At 39.8% G+C, this 17,961-nt stretch overlaps 2 protein-coding genes across 2 annotated transcripts; both read left to right on the top strand.

Moving 5' to 3' along the window:
* The first annotated feature begins 2,073 nt into the window (after positions 1 to 2,073).
* Positions 2,074 to 4,101, top strand: LOC101543317 (lithostathine-like). The gene is made up of 5 exons (XM_055121310.1): positions 2,074 to 2,146; positions 2,674 to 2,792; positions 2,961 to 3,098; positions 3,654 to 3,777; positions 4,034 to 4,101. The coding sequence occupies exons 1-5, from the start codon at positions 2,074 to 2,076 to the stop codon at positions 4,099 to 4,101; spliced, it is 522 nt and encodes a 173-aa protein (XP_054977285.1).
* A 6,258-nt stretch (positions 4,102 to 10,359) lies between these two features.
* LOC101543046 (lithostathine-like) lies at positions 10,360 to 12,114 on the top strand. Its single transcript, XM_004612075.2, has 4 exons — positions 10,360 to 10,435; positions 10,977 to 11,095; positions 11,260 to 11,397; positions 11,974 to 12,114. The coding sequence occupies exons 1-4, from the start codon at positions 10,360 to 10,362 to the stop codon at positions 12,112 to 12,114; spliced, it is 474 nt and encodes a 157-aa protein (XP_004612132.2).
* The last annotated feature ends 5,847 nt before the right edge of the window (positions 12,115 to 17,961 follow it).

Raw genomic sequence — 17,961 nt, 5'->3', positions numbered from 1 at the left:
CTCAGAATCAAACCTGGGTTAGCTGTGTGTAAGGCAAATGCCCTATCCTATGTGCTTTCACTCCAGCCCTGATTTTATCACTTCTTAAAACTTTTTCTACTATTATATGAAATACAAATACTATAAAAATTGTAGGCATTGACAATGGAAGTTATTTCCCACAAAAAATTTATTACACAGGTTTAGCCATAGTGCAAGATGGGGTGATTTTTATATTGAGGAATTGTCACAATCACTGTCATCCCATTGTTCATCAATTTGCTCAATCAGTGCTTGAGTGGGCACCAATAATGTCTTCATTGTGAGATTTGTTGCTACTGTTTTTGGCATATTGAGTACACCACGGGTAGCTTGCAAGACTCTGCCATGTGGGTGGGATACACTCAGTAGCTTGCTGAGCTTTCCAAGAGGGATGGAGGTCTGGTCTGGTCTCGAACCTGGGTTGGCCACCAGAGTAAATAGATAAGGTTTGGATCCATATCTCAATTACATCTTCCATTAAGATTTCTGGAGAATATTTTCTTGCAGGAGCAAATTTGAGGAGTTGTTCCTTATTCATGATGATGCCATTCTATAGGCAAATGCTGACTCTAACTCCGACTCAGTCTTTGAATTTACAGACATAGGGTAACTCTTTTCTGCAGTCATCATCTCTCCATTGTTCATAATCTGGGAAAGAAACAGAAGTAAGTATTGCATATAAAAGGCTGAATGTGAAAGAGCCATCCAGTATTTGCCAATTCCATGAGGCCTTTGTCCCCGTGACCTTCTCCCGGGACAGCACACTCAATTAAGAAAGAAAGAAGAGCAGAGAGTGAGCAGCAAAGAAAATGAACCTGGGTTTCCCACATGTCAAGGATCGTTTGAACTTCAATAGAGAAAATAGGAAATGAGGGACAGAGGCAGAAGCTTCAGTCTTCCTTACTTGAGTTTGCTAAAATTCTCCCACAGTATCCTGGGTCGGGGATAGCCTTGGGTATTTTTCTCCCAGGCCAGGTAACTCAGCTCATCATTGCTGATCCACTCCCAGCTGCCTCTATTGAGCTGACGCCCCTGAGGCATTAAGCATAGGGAAGTCAGGTAAATGATGACTAGTCACTAAGTGCTCATTCATTAATCCATGCACAGAACACCTGATTCCTCTTTAAAATAAGGAGATTTGATCTTCACAGAGGATAAAGAATTAGAAATTATTTTTTTTTCATTTATTTTGCAAATGTCAAGCAAATTCTCAGTGATTGTAAAATGAAACATAGAGGAGGACTAGTTGCAGCATAAGACAAAGATACAGTAGTTATATAAAATTATTATAAGGTAAATATATAACTTAATGATGACAGCTATTTAAACAGATATAGTCATGGAAGATATTTTACTTGAATCCTGACATATAAGAGAGAAGAGTAATTTCCAAAACAGTATCTTATAGCATTAATTGAACAATATTTGGCAACAAGTGACTTATTCATTCCTGTTAGATTTTTAGAAAAGATTCAAGTGCCAGGAGAATTCAAGTTCCTGAGAAAGTTCTGATCTGTCATAAGAAAGACGTGACACCTGAGAGATTTCCCAGCCTTTGCTGGCAAGAGACACCTCCCCATTTCATAAATCTGGAAGTCATGCTTATATTTCCCACTTTCTTGTATTTCATTGGCTTGCTCCAAAATTAAGACAGCTATAAAAGCCTGGTCTTTCCTGCCCTAACAAATCATCCCAGATCCTAGCAGAAAAGGTAAGTGGGTACTGATACAAGACAATATTCAATACCGTGGGAGGTATTCCTCACATTCTCTAGGAAACATAGAGAAGAATCCCATTCCTGAGAGAACATAGACACTCTCAGACTTCTGAATGGTAAAGTGTAAGGGCTTCTGGGTAGCAATATTCAAAATATCAAACACTATTTTTTGTTCACTGAAGAGTGAAAAAATGGAAGTAAGACAAAAATTATCTTGGGAAATGGCCAGAGGAAAGAATGAGATGGGAAACTGGGTGGGTGCACTTCGTGCTCTCTCCCTGTGGCCCTGACCACCTGCCACTGCTGACTTTGACAGCCTCATCCAGACACACAGAATGTTCTCCGTTGTCTTTGCCAATGTGGCTTGGATGCTGCTGTCCTGCCTCATGCTCCAATGTCAAGTGAAAGGTGCGTCATCCCAGAACTATCCCTGGGGCCAACCCTCTGAACAGACTGAGAAGATGGCTCCTGTGGGACACACTTTATCAGTGAGGTTGATGTCATGCGAATCTTAGTCCTGTGATACTCCATTTTTCAAAGAATGATTGGAATAAATTTTTGAGTTTCCCAGGATTCACAGAAAATGAGGTCTTCCACTATTAATGGACTCAATGTCCCTAGAAGAGTAATAATGGAAGTGTCAGTAAAGAAATGGTGAATGATAAAGACTGCGGACCATAGACAGCATCTCAGCTGACTGAGGGAACCGTGGGACCTTCATTTAAAAGAAAGGGGCAATAGATGAGTGCTTGGTTGCTCCTGTAGCAAACTTGGATCATAGTGAAAACAATCAGTCCCCAAATCTTGAATGGTTGTCATTGGTTTGGGGTCAGCTCCCCAGCACTGCTCTAATCAGTGTACTATTAGTATCCTCTTCACTTTCCACTCCCTTTGTGCTTTTCACCCCAACACTGCTTTTCATTTTTTTACAACAGGGGAAGATGTGCAGACGGAAGATACATCTGAGAAAATCAATTGCCCAAGTGGTGCCTTGGCCTATGGCGCCCACTGCTATGCTTTGTTTCAGTCAGCAAAATCCTGGATGGATGCGGAAGTGAGTTTTGCAAAGTGGGTTAGTGGGACTTTCCCTTGGCTGTGCAAGTTGAACCCAACCCTTCTGCTTGGGTTCCTAGATAGGTAGACTGATATCCTTCCACCTCGATTCTGGTTACTATTTCAGTGCATCTGAATCTCCTCCCAAATCTCTCCCTTCCTCTCACAGTTGGCATGCCAGAGAAGGCCCCAAGGACACCTTGTGTCTGTGCTCACTGGCTCCGAGGCTTTCTTTGTGGCCTCCATGATCATGAACACAGGGACTAAGTACAAGAACATCTGGATGGGACTTCATGACCCCACAGAGGTGAGATTACTCCTCATAGCTGACATCTTCATATTGTTTTTGCCACACAGGATAATCGGACTTCCATGTCTGTCCAATAATAAAGAATGAGCAGGTCCAGAATTGCAAGCTAAGGTTTTGGAATCTAAACTCATTTGATGACTTGTGTTTTGTGGAGCTCTCTCATCTCAAGCTTTTGTCACACCCCCTCTATGAGATAACAGATGCTATCGGCTTCCTGATACAGTTTTGTGACATTTACAGTGCTAATACCAGATGTGATATGTCTCCCACAGCAGGCTGTTTTTCCTCTGAGTTGAAGGAGTTTACAACCTAAATAGTTCAATCAGTCAGTCTGTTAAATTTGACTTTTAATAGACTTGTACATTCTAGCAGTCAGAGCAATGAACTAGGAAAATTTCCCATAGGTCTGCTCTAGATTTGCATCCTTAGGTGAAGACCAATTTTCCTTATGTTATGGAGAAAATGAGGTGTTCTGCACATGTATTATGGAGAGAGGACTTTAGGGATCAGTCACTATTCATCTGGCCTCTCTCTGTCTGCTTTATGCCACAGGGCCTCGAACCCAATGGACACGGCTGGGTATGGATCAACAATGATGTGCTAAATTACCGTGCCTGGGAAAAAACTGACTGCAACTCTGTTCCAGGCTACTGTGGGACCCTTTCAGAAACTTCAAGTAAGAAAGAGACAAGCATCTGCTTCTGCCTCTCATTCCCTCATTTCTGATACAAAGGTCAAAAAATCCTAGACAGGAGGAAAATGCAGCTGTATTTTCTGCTCCTGCACCCTCTCTGTTCTCCCTATCTTACTTGAGTGCTCTTCCTCAAGAATAGGTTACTCTTGTCAATAAGGCTGCCATAGGCAAATGCCTGGATGACTCTTTTACACTCCTGGTTCTAGCATCCTTACTTACATATCTTCTGTTTATCCAGATTATGAACAATGGAGAGATTATGACTGTGATAAACTGCTTCCCTATGTCTGCAAGTTCAAGAACTAGCACTCTCCGGCTGAGCTTGGAATGCTTCTCTTCATGAAATGGAAAGATGTCTGAGGCCCCCCAAAAAAGAAATAATTATTTCCTAAGTTCAATTGTACCCATTTTTGATCTTTTCTGCCACCAGCCCTGTTGTTTCTTTATTTGATACCTTGTGGTCTAATTTCTCAAACATTAAAATAAGTTATTTTAAATTCACTATGTTTTCTTCTCTTTTTCTTTTTTTGAGGAAAAGACTAGGTAACAAGCTCGCCTTGTATGCAGCCTACCCCATTTCAATCTCCAGTTCTGCATATGGTTCCCAGAATAAAACCAAGGGTCAGTCTTGAGCAAACCTCCAGATGAGACCCTTGGGGAGTTCTCGCAAAACAAAACAAACAAAACTAATACTTAAAATAAAATTATTTGTCTCCAAATGTCTTTTTTTAATGGCATTTTGCACATTTGGGTTTTCATTATGCAGATATTTCACCTTCACTGTTAAATTAATTTTGTAGCTTTTAATCCTTCTGTATGCATCACAAAATAAATAATGTCTTGCATTTCCACATATACTCATTAAATACATGCCTGTTGACATACACTGTGATTGCAATGGTGGGTTTCAATAGCTCCCTTTGTAATACTCATCCAGGCAATACTTAGCAAATTGGACTGGATGGTTTAAGGCCTTGCCTGGAGATGCAATGCTGCTTCATTCCAGTCCATCTGGGAGCCACCAAGCTCACATCTGGTACTTTGGTGTCCTGAGGAATGCACCCACCTGTGTTCTGTGGGTTCTTACTATGTCAGGAGATGGCGCTGCTAGCCTTGTGAATGAGAAGCATCTGTTCCTGACCTCTGGCCTCTGAGCATTCTGTTCTATCCCTGCGGCAGACTTTTGCACACAGTTTTTCTAATGAGACACTTAGCTCTACTTAGCTCTTAATTCTTTCTAGTGGCATTTCAACCAAGTCTTCAGGGTTCTCCGTGTATATTTTCATTCATATGCAAATAATTTTCGCTTCTTTCAAAGTTAGGACTTTTTTCATTTTTATATTTGGTGCAGAGAGGCCTCAGTAAGCATATCTCAGGATTCATCCAGGCTCTGTGCTCAGGTATCACTCCTGGTGGATTCAGGGAACCATATGTGGTGCCCAAGGTTGAGCCCAGGTTGACCATGTGCAAGGAAGCACCTAAACCACTACATTTTCTTTCCAGCCTTTGTTTTTACTAATTGTTGCTAAATGCTCCAGCCATGACGTCTAATATTAAGTAGAATATAAGTAGGAGCTGTGAGGACATTACAACCTCATTTCTGACATTTAAGATGAAATTTTCATCTTGAATTTAGTTTCTTACTTCCTTAACTTAATGTTATTCTTTAATTTCTTAATTTATGATTTTTAACCATTGAGAATATTAACTCTGTGTTTATAATATATGTCTTTAGTATATTGAATGTGTCCCTTCTTTTCCATTTACTGAGTTTTTATCCTAAACGAGTTTGATACTGTCATATAACTTTTGTTATGCCTTTAATTGGTAAGATATTTTGTTGTCGATTATTTGTGTGTTAAGAACCATCACTACACCCTGGGAATCAGCTCCAGATGGTTATAAGGTATTATTCCATTGATACATTGCTGAATTTTATTTATTCATATTTTATTTATTTAAAAATATTTTTTAACTGAAAGATATTTACTCTGAAAGATGTGATGGGAAAGAGAGGAATACATGTACAAATGAGAACACATCTTTCTCCAGGGTGGAAAAAGACAAATACTAATATTTTCTTGAGAATGCATTATTTCAATAAATTACATGTCTATACTTCTTTAATTTTGTGATATTTTTATCTAGTGTTAATGTCAAAAAATGTTGGTCTCATTAACATCATCATCATCATCATCATCATCCTCATCCTGTTGATGGTCAAATTTCTCGAGCGGTCTCAGTAACATCTTCATTCGTCCTAGCCCTGAGATTTTAGAAGCCTCTCTCTACTCATCCTTTCCAATGATGCTGCATTGGATGCTCTTTGAGGGTCAGTGGAATGAGACCGAGCTTATTACTGGTTTTGGCATATGAGTACACCATGGGGAGTTTGCGAGGCTCTCCCGTGTGGGCAGGAAACTCTCTCAGTAGTTTCTCCCAGAGGGAGAAGTAGGCTATAAGATATCGTGCTTCCAGGAGCTTGCTTTTAAGGGGCCTTCAGCATGGCAGAGAGTCTCTTGCCCACGTGCCTGGCTGTCTTCCCCGGGGCCCCTCAGAAGGGATGCACTGCAGTTTCCCTCCCAGCCCTGAGCAGAGCTCCTGGTGGCTGAAGATCCCCGAACCTAGCCACAGCCATGCTGAAAGCCCATAAACATATATTTGGAATTATTTTTTGAGTTTCTGAAGCTTGGAAAAGAATATGTTTAAAGAATTAAAATGTTCTGGTAAGGCCATCTTATACCTGATTTTTCTTCTTATGAATGTACCCATTGAACAATTGTGGTTCTGTACCAATTAACCTAAACAACTCAGAGGCATATAACATCTACTACAATGAAATGTTCATGCAGCTGCATAAGCGGCTTGTAAGCAAGTTCTGTGAAAGCTTGATATAAGAAAGATTGACACCAACACGGAAGAAGCTATTCTATACAACTTGGATCTTCATTTGGCTTAGCAAACTCAGTTTTCAAAAATGTTCTCTGAATTTATATTTTCTTAGATGTGGTCATTCTATTTGTTAGGAAGACAAAGACGGCAGAATGGCTTCTATGGAAAAAGCAGTCTGGTTTTCAGAGTGAGGGACAAATTTCAGGTCATGGGGTCCCATCCAGATGTTCTCATTCTTTGTCCCGGTGTTCCTGATCATAAAGGTCACAAAAAAAGGGAGAAAGCCTCAGAGGCAGTGAGCACAGACACAAGGCGTCATTGGGGCCTCTTCTGGCATGCCCTCTGTGAGAGGAAGGGAGAGACTTGGGAGGAGCTTCAGGTGACATTGGGTCAGTAACCAGAGAGACGGGTAGAAGAATATGAGTCTACCTTCTAGGAACCCCAGGAGAAGCAAAGTGCTAATTCAGAAACCAATAGTAGCTCCCACTAACCCCAGCTTAAAAACTCACATCTGCATCCAACCAGGTTTTAGGGAACAACAACAAGGCATAGCCATAAGCCATGAGGTTTTAGGGCAACTGGTTCATGAAGACAGCTGTTTTTTCTGCAAGTTCTTACCTGGGGTAGAAAAAAAAAAAACAACCAAAACCAAAAAAACAATGGGGTGATAAAAGATACCTATATTACACAAGTAGATCAGTGCTTGGGAGCTGATAACAAACTAATGACAACTAGTCAAAATTTGTGGGCTCAAAGTTTTTGCACTATGTACCCATTATGTAGTGAGCAGGCCCACTACGCAAGCAACCAACAATTCTATTTCCCTTTCCTCTGAATATAGATCCAACATTCTCCAGGTCAGCTGAGATGGTCTCCATGGCCAATGGGGTTCAACCTTTGCAATGGATTTTGTTGACTGACACTTTCAATATTCATATTTATGGACAAGATTCTTCTGTTCATAGAAGAAATCAATTTCTGTGAATCCTGGTACTCACAGACATATCTCTAGTCCTTCTTTAAAAAAGAAAACAGCACTCACTGGGCTTTGCATGCCATCTACTTAATTCATACAATGTGTTCTATGGGAGCCATCTCTCAGCTTTTGGGGATATACTTGGCCCAGGGCTAATTCTAGGAAGACTCACCTTTCACTTGACATGGGAGCTTGAACAGGACAAGCAGCATCCAAGCCACATTGGCAAAGACCACGGGAAGCATCCTGTCTGTTTGGATAAGGCTGTCCAAGTCAGCAGTGGTGGTTGGTCAGGGTACACCCACCTACTGTTCCATCTCATTCTTTCCAGGAAAACACTGGTCTTCCAGAGAACTATCTAACTCTCCAGTGACAACAGAAAAAAAAAGTTTGTATTTTGAATAATGTTAGCTGAAAGTCATACTCTTCACTATCCAGGAGTTTGAGAGCAGTCATGTTCTCTCAGGAAAGGGATTTTTCTCTACCTCCTTTCAAGAATGTGCGGAATTTGTCGTGCAGCCAATGAATGTTGTCTCATATCTATACTTACTTACCTTTCTTTCTGGGACAAGGGATGATTTGTTAGGGCAAGAAAGACATTGTTTACAGATGTCTACTTTGTGGGGGCACACCAATGGATTACAAGAAAGTGGGACCATGAGGGTTCTGGGAAAGGCTTCCAGAATGTTCCAGAATGTTCCTGAAATCGGAGGTGTTGCTTTCCAGCAAATCTTGGGAAATGTCTCAAGTGTCACCTCTTCTCATAACTGATCAGCACTTTCTCAGGAACTTGAATTGTCCTGGCACCTGAATATTTTCTGAAAGCTAAAGGGAATGGAATAGCCTCTTATTGTTCAATGACTGATTAAATAATACTGTTTCGGAAATTTGTTTTCTCTCTCATATGTCAGGATTCTAGTAAAATATCTTCTATGACTATGTTTTTTGAGAAGAGGTGTCATGGTTAAGTTGTACATTTACCTTACAGTAACCTTTTATACAGCATACTGTATTTCTGTATTATGATATAATTAGTCCTCCTATAAAATCTCATAATCAATCAGATAACTTTTATTTCAGTTAATGAAGATGTACTGCTGCTTTTCAAAAATAACTGAAAACTCAGTATTATTTATGGCATTTATCAATATTTATAATTTGATTCTGTAAATATTTATTCTTTTTTTTTTTTTGCTTTTTGAGTCACACCTGGCAATGCACAGGGGTTACTCCTGGCTCTACACTCAGGAATTACTCCTGGCAGTGCCCAGGGGACCATATGGGATGCTGGGAATCAAACCCGGGTCAGTCTCGTGCAAGGCAAACGCCCTACCCACTGTGCTGTCACTCCAGACCCTATTTATTTTATTTTTAAAAGTCCATGGTACTGTTGTATGTAAAGAGACTGAAGAACCTAGTAAATTGCTTCATGGAAATAATAAAACTAGAGAAGAAATTTCTCAGTCTAGAAATAGCTAAGTCATGAAGACCATCTCCAGATGAGAAGGATTCTAAAGTGTCAGAGATGGAAGAATAATGCCCTATCCAGAGATACATGGAGCCCTTGGAAACAGGGAACCTAATGGATTTGATAAGAATATGCAAGGACCACTAGTGCTGTCCTCCTGATAACACCAAAATTAACAGACGCATATGATAGGAACTCCAAACCAAGACTATATATAAATTGCATAGAATCAATCATGATATTTTGGAAAAAATGTATATAAGATTAAATTTGTTTTCCATATAAATATGAGTTCCAAACAAATAACCAGAGATAGCAAACAAATGAGAGAAAGAATCCAGAAACAAAGAGTACAACTGATGACAAAATTGCATTGAGAATCTAGAAAAGATGAAGGTGTATAAAATTCAACCTGGCAGTGTTCTTGGAAAATGCTAATGTGTTTCTGGAAGGAAGAAACACCTGAGATTATTCTCAGCCTTCCCTAGAGGTAGACTCCTCCCCATAACAGGAATCTCCTGGAATTCATGCCCAGGCTTTCCCAGATTCCTCGTGATCCCACTTCCTTGTTATTCATTTTGTGGCCGCCTTCCAATCAACTATAAAAGCCTGATAATTTCTGACTGAACTAATATTCACAGATTCCATCAATACAGGTAAGTGGAAGCCGAGACATGGGAATGTTCACAGCACTGAACTTATGTGACATGCTCAGGGAAGGTAGAACTGATTCCTTTTCTTGAAAATTTATGTCCTCTGAGACTCGGCATGGCAATGTAAAAGGCCTCATGCGTAGAATAATCAGAACACTGACTGTGTTTCTGTCCCTTTAGAGTAAGATGCAAGTTAGGCAGATCAAATTATTCATGATACGAGGGACATGGGGCTGGAGCGATAGCACAGCGGTTGGGCGTTCGCCTTTCACATGGCTCACCCGAGTTTGATTTCTCTGCCCCTCTCGGAGAGCCTGGCAAGCTATCGAGAATATCGAGCTCATGAGCAGCAGAGCCTGGCAAGCTACCTGCATATTGGATATGCCAAAAACAGTAACAAAAAGTCTCTCAATGAGAGATGTTACTGGTGCCCGCTCAAACAAATCGATGAGCAACGGGATGACAGTGACAGTGACTAGGGACATGACTGAAAGTGGAATAGTGGTTCATCTACTTACTTTCTTCCTGACTACACTGTCATTTATGTCTCCTATAACCTCTTCCAGTCAGACAGGATGCTGCCTTTCATGGCCATTCCAAGTGTTACTTGGATACTGCTTTCTGGCCTCATGCTGCCATGTCAAGTAAAAGGTGAGTGATCCTACTACTAGCCCTGGTGCATGGAGCACTCAGAAAAAAAGAGATCAAGTCAGCTCCTGTAGCACATAGAAGAAAAGTGAGGTGAATGTCTGTCATGCAAAAAAGAATCAGTGCAATTCCTTCTATAACAAGTGTTGGGATACATCACAGTTAAGTCCAGATTCAAGGAAAATTAATTCTTGTTGATCAATGGATACATGTTCAGGGAAGAGAAAAAATAAAAGTACCCATGAGTATGAAAGTAGCAATTTATATAGATTGTGGTGCCATCGAGAACTTCAAAGACCTAACCTAAGAAAACACCATATCATCTATAAGGAAGAATAAGTAGAAAATTACATAGATTTTCAAGAAGTGGGTCAGTCAAAGTGGATACAATTTGACCTTCCAGAGCACTAGAGAGTTTATTATCAGTTAATAACTAAGTTGACTTGTCTAAACTCTGATCCTGTCTGAATACCAGTGCATATCATGGGCCAAAATTAATTTCTATTCTCTTCATAATGAAGTATTTTCAATTATTCTACCCCAGGGGAAGACCTGCAGAAGGAAGAGCTGTCTCCAATGATCAGTTGCCCCCAAGGCTCCTTGGCCTATAACTCCCGCTGCTATGCCTTGTTTGTGTCACCCAAATCCTGGATGGATGCATATGTGAGTTTGAAAAAGGAAATTAATGAGAGCTATTATGGCTCAGAGTGTGTCCTCCCAGTTATAAGGTTCCTTGAGAGGTAAAATGACATTCTACCACACTCCTACCCATGGACATGTCTCAGTGTCCTCTGAAGGTTCTTCCTGTCTCTGCCTTCCTTTTGCAGTTTGCATGCCAGAAAAGGCCCCAAGGATCCCTTGTGTCTGTGCTCACTTCCTCTGAGGCTTACTTCGTGGCTACCATGATCAGAAACAAGGGGATGATGAATGATAACGTCTGGATGGGACTCCATGACCCCACGGAGGTGAGATTACATCTCAGCTCTGAAAACTTCCAGATGTTATTGCCATGCAGGACATTTTGCCTTCTTTGTCTGTCTGACAAATAGAATGGGCATGTCTAGGAAATCATAAAACCAGGGAGTGTTTTGGAAAACAGAAGTTCCACAGCCATCTGAAGTTCTGTAGAACAGGCACTTCAATCACTCGTGTCAGTCTCCCCATGACAAGTTTTCACAGAGCTTGCTGACAAACTGCCTCATGAACCATGTGAACACGTCTTGGATGAATTTCATGGGTTAGAGCATTCACCTGTATCTTTATTGCATCTGTGGGTTTGAGCTTGATCACTTCTATGAAACCACAATGTTCAAATATGAGATTCTTTCAACTGACCAATATTTCACTGACATTTAAAAATCAGAGAGAGCTGAGAGCAGGAAAGTATCTCTCAATTAAGGCTAGGTCTGCATGCATCCTAAGGTGAAGCCCAAATCTCCTTATTGTATAACTGATTCAGGTCTTCTGGGCATGGTTTATGGAATGAGAACTTAGTGCCTAGTCATCACTCTCCTGACCTCTCTCTCTGCTTAATGCCACAGGGCTTTAAACCGAATGGAGGCGGCTGGGAGTGGAGCAGCAATGATTTACTGAATTACCAGGCCTGGGAGAAAAAACCCCCAGGCTATCCCAACACGGGTTACTGTGGGAGCCTTTCAGCAACCTCAAGTAAGAAAGGCTGAAGCTTCTCTCTCTCTGTTCCTCATTCCCTAGTTTCTCTATCAAAGTTCAAATGATCCTTGACATTGGGGAAACCCAGGTTCATTTTCTTTGCTGCTCTGTTTTTTGTCTTGACTGAGTTTTATTTCCTAGAAATAGACCATATGGGTAAAGGAGGCACGGAATTGGCACATACAATAACTCTTGTATCTGCAATACTTACTCCTCTCTTCTGTTTTTCCAGATTATGAGCAATGGAGAGGTTATGACTGCAGAAAAGCATTATCCTATGTCTGTAAGTTCAGTGCTTGAGTTAGCGTTTACAGTTGCCTTTAGAATGGCTATCATCATGAACAAGGAACAGTGCTGCAGATTGATCCTGCAAAAAAATATTCTCCAGAAATCTTAATGGAAGTTATAACTCAGACATGTAATGAAACATATCTCTTCACTCTGACCATTCTTCCAAATACAAATCGCCCCATCTTCCACTTATGATCAGTCAAATCCAATAAACTTTTCATTGGAAATGACTTCTATTGTCCATGGCTACAATTTTTATTGTATTTGTATTTATGTATTAAAGGAACACAATTTAGAAAGTGATAATATCAGGAAATTGTCATATAAAAATTTGCATTTTTATAAGGGTTCCTTCTCATAGAATTCTCTAATTCTAATTACACAAAGTGGCGGTCAAATTTGTGAGGTGGGAGCAAAATTGTTTACATGCCACTCCTTACCCTTGCTCACATCCTGAGGGTGAAAAGGCTCAGTGGACCATTCGCTGTATAGGATTGAACCCAGGCCTTCTAAATGCTACATATGAGCTTAGGCCTGTGAGCTCCTTCTGGAATGGAACCATTATTTTCATATTAATCTGACTTAAAGCAATGTAAAGAAACACCTCTCTTGGAATTTGGGAAATGGCAGTTGATAATGATAAAGTATATCAACCATTTGATGAGGAAACACCAAGATGAGACAGGGGGTCAGTGTGTTTTTGCCAAACCAATGAAAGAAACATAACAAACTGTTCTTTGGTTATCTTTTCTATTACATTTATGTGTCTAACCTAAAAGATGCGGAAATCATTTTTCAATTTTACTTAAAATAATATAAAATGTAAAAACATCCTTGAAAGTTCTTGAAAATAAAGCAGAACTTATCAAGTGACAAGAAACAAACAAAATAAAAGTCATCTATAATAGAACCTATGCAATACAGCAGAATATTACTTTGATTGAATAGAGTTCCAGGTTTTCATAGAGGAACAATGATTTTTTAAATGTATATTTTAAGCTCTGAAAAGAAGCGAGTGAAAAACTTAACATTCTTTAAAAGAAGACAGTGATGAATATATGACATAAAAATTAGAGCAAATAAAAGTAAGGAAAGTAAGAAATGATTTCTTAAAAAAGAAATACAATCACGAAATTTCCCTCTTCCCCTCCTCCCCCCTACAATCACAAAATTTTTAACAGCACTTGTAAAGAAGTGAAGCACTAATAAACAGAACCAGCAATCCCAGAGAAGAAATTAATTTCTTCTAGAAATTAATTCTAGGAATTGATTCAAGGAAAATACCAAGAATTTTAAGTTAAACTATGAACAACACAGCAACAAATATGAGAAATGAGATTTCAAAGACCTGGAGTGATAGTATAACAGTGATAGTATAACATGCCTTCATGCAGCCCACACAGTATCAATTCCTGGCACCCATACAGTCCCCTGAGCCCTACAAGAATGACCCCTAACTACAGAAACAGGAGATAGCCATGAGCACTAAAGATGTGACAAAACCAAAAATAGAAAGAGATACAATTTTTTGAGGACATAAATTGTTATATCTGAAATAAGACAGAACCTCTCGAAAACATAATCAACTGATGTCAAGCATAAAGGTTAAAATACTCATTAATAAAAAATTATTAAGAATAAAAGTTATGGGCTAGAGGGATAGCTTGGCAGGTAGGGTGTTTGCCTTGCACGTAGCCGACCCAGGTTCAATTCCTTTGTCCCTTTCAGAGAGCCTGGCAAGCTACTGAGAGTATCCTGCCTGTAAGGCAGAGCCTGGAAAGCTACCCGTGTTATACTTGATAAGCCAAAAACAGTAACAACAAATCTCACTTCATATTCCTAGAGCAAGCAGATGCCATTGGGCTACATTAGCACGCGATAGGGATGAATGGAGATGTTACTGGTGCCCGCTCGAGCAAAATCAATGAACAATGGGACAATAGTGCTACAGTGCTACAAACTTATTTTTCTCTATTCCCCAAAAATCTCAAAACAGAAAGAATACTTTATACAATTTATAAAGCCAAACCAGATGAAGACATCTCAATAACTGATAAGTCTAAACACGTATTTTTATGAAACAGTGTATTTTAAAATAAAACAATTAATTTATTGTCTTTTTCTACTTTGGAGAAACCCAGGTTTCCTCTTGAACAAGTGTTTCCTCAATTTTTTTCCGCTCAGGAGGAACAGTTTTGTCATTTGAGTATGTTTCCCTATCTTTGTCTCCCATTACATCATTTGAAGTAAATATCTTTCAGTTGTAAAATCTTTTCATTTTCAAAAATGGAAATATAAATGAATCAAATGAAGCAATAAATCAAAGGAATAATACATCATAGTAAAATGGATTTTGTTTCTGGATACAATTGTAGGTCTTAGACACAAATAAGCCATATCAATAAATGAAAAGACAAAAATTATATGTGAATATCAGTAGCTGCTTATAAGTGTACAAGAAGTCTACATAACCATTAAGGATAAAAATTCAATAAAGTGAAAAAGAAGGGACAGAATCAATAATTTAAGTATTCTATCATTATAAACAGAACTGACAGTATCAGTGTCACTGTCACTGTCATCCCATTGCTCATTGATTTGCTCGAGTGGGCACCAGTAACCTCTCCATTTTGAGACTTGTTACTATTTTTGGCATATTGAATATGCATGGGTAGCTTGCCATGCTCTGCCATGCAACTGACAGTATACTTGAAAGAAAAAAATTAGAAGGCTTTTTAAAACTTGGTTGGTAGCCTGCCTCATGTGCTGGGGGGGAAGGCAGTTGGGATACAGAAGGAACCACTAAGTCAATGATGGTTGAGGGATTGCTCGGGATGGGGGATGTGTGCTGTAACTAGACTAAGGACCAAACCTGATGGTCTCTCAGTATTGTAAACCATAATGCCCACCTTCTATTGTGAACCATAATGCCCCAAAGTAGAGAGAGAGTGAGAAGGAAGGTGCCTGTCACAGAGGCAGAGTGTAGGTGGGGTGGGGATGATGACAGGGATATTGGGGACATTGGTGGTGGGAAATGTACTCTGGTACAGGGATAGGTGTTTGATCATTGTATGACTGAAATCCAATCATGAAAGTTTTGTAACTATCTTACAATGATTCAATAAATAAAAAGTCCACTTCAAGGATGAAGCAAAGAACTCAGAGGTCAGGAACTTTAGGCTCACAGTGCAATCTCCCAAGATTGTGTCCCACAGAACACATTGGGGTGCATCCGTCAAGGTTTCAGAGCACCAGATGTGAGCTTGATGGCCCCCAGATACCCTGGAATGAAGCCGCACTGATCTCCAGGCAAGGCATTAAACCATCCAGTCCAATTCCCTAAGTGTTGCCTGGGTGAGCATTGCTTTTGGAGCTGTTTTACCCCTGCATTGCAATGATATCACTTGTCTGAAGAAAATCTTTAGTGAGTAGATGAGGAAATTTAAGAATTGATCCCTCTTACAATTGCATACTGGGGAATTAAAAAGCTTTAAGTAAATTTGACGGTGAAGGTGAAAAACAGGTAGGATGAAAACTCAAATTTGCAAAATGACATAGAATAAGGTATTTGGAGACAGAAAATCTTTTATTTTATTTATTCATATATTTTGGGTTTCAAAGATACACCCTGTGGTGTTTGAGATCTCTTCTGGAGATGATAGGAGGGATACTGGTTGTGATCTTGGAACCATATGTAGAACTGGGGAGTGACATGGGGTTGGCTGCATACAGGGCACTCTTATTACCACTTGTATGATCTATGTAGCCTGAAAGATATTTAAGATATTCTTAGAGACACATTACAAAAAATTTTAAAAATTAAGCACAAGGGCTGGGGAAAGTATATGTCAATAGAGCTATAATTGTATGAGTTTGAGGCTGTGGAATTTCCTTCACCATATTGACTCTTTGTCTTGGGATGTTCTCGATACCGAGTTACTGAGTGAAATAGGAACCAAAAGTCATATCACAAATTTATAGATGAAGATTCTAAACATGAATAAGTAAACCAAGAAAAACCCCAAATTAATTTCATGTTGTTCAAAGAATGAAAATCTCTGTTTTTTCCTCAGAATTATTCCACAGCAAAAAGAAGAGAAATAAAAAGAAACAAAAACATAGTGAACTAAAAAGAATCTATTTTTATGTTTGAGGAATTAGGGCACATGACACATTTCAACAGGAAGGATCAAGAATGCATAGAACTGAAATTAAGGAACAATATTTCTTTTCAGGGAGGATCTCAGATATCTTTCCATATCATGATGAGAAGTATTACAAACTCAGCTGGAGAGTGCTCATCTGACTAGTCCTGAAATTTACAGACTTAAGGAAGCAGCTTTCTCAGTCATGATCTCTCCATTGTTGATAATCCAGATAAACAGAATTGATATATAAATATAGCAGCTAGGGCCAGGAGTGCAAAGAAGTAATCCAGATACTTGCCTATGGCAGCCTCCCTGACAAGAGTGACCTATTCCTGAGGAAGGGCATTCAAGCAAGAGAGAAAGAACAGAGAGGGTGCAGCAGCAGAAAATACACCTGCATTTTCCTCCAGTCTAGGATTTTTTAACCTTATTTTAGAAATGAGGGAATGAGAGGCAGCGGCAGAAGCTTGACTCTCTCTTACTTGAGCTTTCTGAAAGGCTCCTGCAGTAGTCTGGGTCAGGATAATTTGGGGTATTTTTCTCCCAGTCCAGGTAATTCAGCACATCATTGCTGTTCACCCAGCCACTTCCATTGGCTGAAGGCCCTGGGGCATAAAGCAGAGAGAGATCAGGTTTGTGCAGAATTTCGTGCATGAACAACTCACTTAACACTTCATTTTATTCATGCCATAATGAAAGTTGGTCTTCACTAAAGGACGCAAACCTAGAGCTGAACTATGAGAAACTTGCCTTAGCTCATTGCTCTGATTGGTAAAAGTTGCAAGTCTAGTAAAAGTCAAATTAAAGTATATATTGATTGAATGCCATGCGTTGCTGTATAGTTTTTAAACCTCAACAATTCAGAGGAAAAAACAGCTACTGTGGAAGACAACTCACCCTCGTATTTAGCACTGAGTTGTTCAACACAATCTATCAGGAGCCAATAGCGCCAATTACATAAACACTTGATAGAGGGGCTGAAAGCAATTAAGAGATGAGCATGTGCTACAAAATGCAGACCAGCAAACGGCTTCAGGTTTCAAACCTTAGCTTGTATCTCTAGGTGTACTCATTCATTCTATTTATGAGTCCAGACAAAGGAGGAGGATATTCTGCATGGCAAAAGCAGCATGAAGGTGTCAGTTCGGAGGAGTACACTCACCTCCGTGGGGTCATGGAGTCCCATCCAGATGTTCTCATTCTTTATCCCGGTGTTCCTGATAATGGAGGCCACAAAGTAAGCCGTGGAGGCAGTGAGCACAGACAAAAGGTGTCCCTGGGCCCTTTTTTGGCATGCCAACTGGGAGAGAAAGGCAAGGATTTGGGAGGGGATTCAGATGGTATTTGGACAGTAACCAGAGAGACAGGTGGGAGGACATCAGTGTACCTATCTAGGAGTCCCAGCAGAAGGGAAACCCT

The sequence above is a fragment of the Sorex araneus genome, chromosome X (genome assembly GCF_027595985.1).
Source record: "Sorex araneus isolate mSorAra2 chromosome X, mSorAra2.pri, whole genome shotgun sequence".
NCBI lineage: Eukaryota > Metazoa > Chordata > Mammalia > Eulipotyphla > Soricidae > Sorex > Sorex araneus.
Note: the sequence above shows the minus strand (reverse complement) of the source record. Positions and strands in the feature narration are given on the sequence as shown.